This window comes from Trypanosoma cruzi, genomic scaffold, assembly GCF_000209065.1.
Source record: "Trypanosoma cruzi strain CL Brener 1047053516361 genomic scaffold, whole genome shotgun sequence".
Taxonomy (NCBI): domain Eukaryota; phylum Euglenozoa; class Kinetoplastea; order Trypanosomatida; family Trypanosomatidae; genus Trypanosoma; species Trypanosoma cruzi.
Genome location: NW_001849420.1, coordinates 1 through 4,156, shown reverse-complemented (window position 1 = coordinate 4,156; position 4,156 = coordinate 1). Strand labels below are relative to the sequence as shown.

The window sequence follows — 4,156 nt, the reverse complement described above, 5'->3', positions numbered from 1 at the left end:
GAAGAAGGGGCAAGGCCTCCACGAGGGTTATAGCCTAAGTGGATGTGTGTTTTGTCAAAGGATATCTTTGCTTCACTTTTATGAACGATGTTTGTGCGTTTTTGTGATCAATTTTGTTTGTTTGCTTGCTGTAATTGTGTGTGCGAGTCTTCATTCCTTCTCTTGCTTGCTGAGGATGGAGCGCAAAAATTTAAAATGTGACGATTTGGACACGCGGTGCGGCACCCAGCCACGGGGAGGTCGTCCGACATGTTCGAGCCTCAGTGATTGTATCGGCGTGAAAAGAGATGTGTCCGTTTTCCCCTAACTCTCAGTGACAAATGCGTGTGCTCCGTTGCACGAGAAGCGGTCATGGTTGGCCCTTACAGCATGACGGCACAACAATTTCTGTTTTCAGTGGCGTGTGCGTTTGCTTTTTTGGCTCTTCCGATTATATACCCTCCTTGCTTTTTGTATGACACCAAGGTAAGAAGCAATGGTAAAATTGGTAGACGATCTGTTCCGCATGCGGATGCTGATGGCCGGCGTCTATCTCGCGCTTGGCACTTCGTCCAATTACGGTTTCAGCATCTTTACGGATCATCTGAGGAATAAGTACGGGTATTCGCAAAGCGACATCACGACAATCAGCACGGTCGGAGATTGCGTGAGCAACTGCGGGTTCCATGCCGGAGTGCTGTTTGACTACGTGGGTCCCACAGTCCTGCTTCCGGTTGGGGGTCTCTTTGGATGCCTGGGCTTTGTTCTGTTTGGGATGACATTTGACGGTACAATTACCACATCGAGCGTGGCGCTCTTTGCCCTTTACCAGGGAATTACCTGCCTTGGCCTTCCGATGATGGATGTTTCTTCTGTCATGTCGCTGATGCTGCAGATTCCCTTGGAGCGCGGCTATGTTGTACTGATCGTGAAGACGTTCAGTGGACTTGGAACCGCAGTGCTGATGGCGTATTTCAACGGCTGGTTTAAGGCGGCGGACTCTGATCAACCTGAGGAGAACAACTACTCCGGCTACGCGTACTTTGTTGGGGTGATGATTCTGCTGTGCTCTCTCATCGGCACGTACTTCACGCGGTTGCCGATGTACTTTCCGTGCTCGTGGACAAAAAAGCGTCTGAGCAGTGAGGAGGCCGCGGAGCGGGGAAAAACGCTTGAACTGTACATGAGCCAGCATGCCCCCACGCGGCGTCTGCGGATCGGTTTTGCAATTGTCTTTGTTACGCTGTTCTTTTCCACCACACAGTCGATCACCACGGCGTACGTGAATACTTCCCGCGCGGGCTACTTGACGATCTCGATCGTAGCGGTACTGTTGATGGCATCTTTTTCCGTAATTGCGATGCCGTTCCAGTTTCTGGGCCGCTACACGCCCGTGTGTTCCACGCACATGGAGGGCATCGGGATCGGGAAGACGACCACGGAGCCGATGCATGAGAGGACAGGCGAAACCGCATCTGAGGGTGCTGTGACTGAAGAAAACAACCTTGGCGCGAATGGGGTGGCCGTGCCAGCGCCGCAGTACAGTGGTTCCTTCTGGTCCCACCTGCTCACCATTGACTTGTGGGCGGTGTGGCTCGCTTGCTTCGGCACGTTTGGTACCAGCCCGGTGATGCAGATGAACGCCGCTCAGATCTATCGCAGCATGAACAACGGCAATTTTGACACCCGAACGCTGACGCTGTACGTCGCCATCACTTCTGTGGGCAGTGCTGTTGGACGCATGGCCGTGGGGTATCTCGACATGAAGTTGTTTGCGTTGCAGCGCGAGGGAAAGACGAAGACACTGACGACCATTGCACTTCCCATTGGTCCTCTGCTGTTGGTGGCGGCTTGCCTCTTTTTTGCCGTGCTACCGGGGAGTGCGCTGCTGCCGCCGTTTTTGCTTGGAGGCATGGGCAACGGCGTTGGCTGGGGTATGAGTGTGATTGCTTTACGGATGATGTACTCTGAGGATATTGGCAAGCATTATAACTTTTGTTTCACGTCCGGTGCGGTCGCGACAATAGCGCTGAACCGCTTCATGTTCGGGGAGATGTACGATGCGGAGGCGCGCAGGCGCGGTGAGTTCCCCTCATGCAACTACCCCAGTTGTGTGCGAAGCCAGATGTTTATTTTACTGGCTGTGAACGTGGTCGCCACACTCGCCGCCGTGTTTGTACACTGGCGGTTTTCGCGCTTCACTCGGGCAAGGCTGGATGGGCGGGAGACACCGGGCTCTCTCCAAGACGGGAATGATATGATCGGAATGGGGTCTGGTGACCAGGCTACTGAGGAGGATCATCTGCAGTCATAGCGGCGATTCTGGCCGCTTTCCGTGGACGGTGCCGCCCGCCCTCCACTCATTGTATTTAATTATATATATAAGCTTTTTAAAAATACCTATTGGTACCTGTGTGTGTGCGTGCGCTGGTGTGTATGGGCTTCTGTGGTCAGGGATTCTTGCCCCTTACCACCGCTGCCACTGCCATCAGTGCGACGGCCGCGCCGTACCGCCGGTGAAGACGCTCTACAATTGACATGGCTTAAGAGAAGAAAACTCATGTGAATGAAATATCGTAAGAAATAACTACGCCCTGCATCTGTTGGTCGTCGCGATAAAGGCGGGGACTCTGTCTGCTTACTGCATTGAATGTGGCGGCTGTGGGCAAAGCGATGGCACACGAGGCCGTTGCGAGCATATATTTGCCCACTCACTCGCTGTTGCATTCCACTTTTGGTTTGGTGCGCAGTGAGGAGAGTTTTAACGTTTTTGGGTATTTGTTTGTTTTGAGATCCTGTTTTTTATTCACTTGGCCTTATTGGCTGTTGATGTGGAAAGAGCGGCGTATTTCGTTGCACGAGGCTTGTGGAAGGAGTGCGGGCCCAGATGGTGCCAAATAAATGCGTGGGAAACTCATATATAAACCTTCTTTTTTTCAATCTATTGATTGAATTTTTTTTCGAGGGCAGGGCGGCGGGCGTTTGTTGTTTTTGAAGGATGGCGGCCCTTCCCTGCACATTCGGCGAGCGGGCAGGCCCTGGCTGAAGTTTTCTGGAGCAATTCGGCCGACGTAGTTCCATTCGAGTGATCATCTTCAGGCAATTATCCGGCGGTTGCGAGACCCAACGTGAGCCCTCGGCTTTGATTGCCGTGGCCGGTCTCATCCCATCGGACCGTGCTGGCTGGACGTCTTGGTGGGATCTTGCGGTGTGCGGAAACGCGGCGGGCATGCACACTCCGGGCTGGCCACAGCTTTTGGCGAGTCATCTCTCACCACGCATGAACGCGGCGGGGGCGATTGGACGGGGGCAGGGCATACTAACCACCAAAAATCTGAATTTTCGGCACGACTATGTCCAGGCCACCGGGGACCACCAGCATCTTTGCGCTCTTTTCAATGCGCAGCTGGCGGCTCAGGAGAAGAGGGACTCCGTGTGACCCTCGCGGAGGGCCCTTCCGCGAGAAGTGCAGGACTTTTGGGAAAAGGAGACGCGACCGTTGACGAGGGAGAGGCTTGGAGAAGCCAGCGCCGCCCGAGTTCACCTCCCAACCGCGGGGTGGCAACTCCCTGGTGTCCAAGCGTCGCCTTGTCCCGTGGGAAACTCCTAGCATCCTCGTTTTTGCAACGGCGGCGGGGACGATGGTGGTGGCCGTGAGCCCCCGAATGCATGCGTTCCTCCACTTGCCCAGGGCTCCGCCAACGACGTGCCGAGCCGGGAATTGTCGGGGGATGGGGGGAAGCCCCGGGTTCCGCATTCACGACGCGGCTAAATGGGTCTCTCGTTCCCAGAGTGGGGCTTGCAGGCTCTGGAGCTGCTGCTGCGCAGGAGCCCGGCGACTGGGGATAGGAATCCACACATGTTCAGGAGGCGCTCGCGAGCCCCATGGGATGGGTCGGGATGGGCGGTGATCTTGGTGCGCCGTCGTCGGTGGTGTTGAATTTCAGCGACGCCCTGCGCACGATGACTTTTGGGCGGCGCGCCCTAGCATTTTCATGATGGGGCCGCGTTCATTTTTGCACAGGACTATGTACGAGACGGGCGCGTTGGCAAATTCTACCCAGCCGCTGACCGGGAAGGAGCAGCGAGCACGATCTTCTCGTGGCCGGCTGTGCGGGTTATTTGGGCAATAAGCGTCTTGGGGCTTCTTGGCGGCAGTGGATGCTCACGGGGCATC

The 4,156-nt window shown here is 55.3% G+C and overlaps 1 protein-coding gene across 1 annotated transcript, besides 1 other annotated feature; it reads left to right on the top strand.

The window, feature by feature from the left end:
* Positions 1 to 4,156: a sequence feature (areas not merged during assembly with more than two copies in the genome that could not be assigned to a particular haplotype).
* On the top strand, positions 476 to 2,293 carry Tc00.1047053507707.20 (hypothetical protein, conserved; the record flags this gene model as incomplete). The annotated part of the gene is made up of 1 exon (XM_798176.1): positions 476 to 2,293. The coding sequence occupies one exon, from the start codon at positions 476 to 478 to the stop codon at positions 2,291 to 2,293; it is 1,818 nt and encodes a 605-aa protein (XP_803269.1).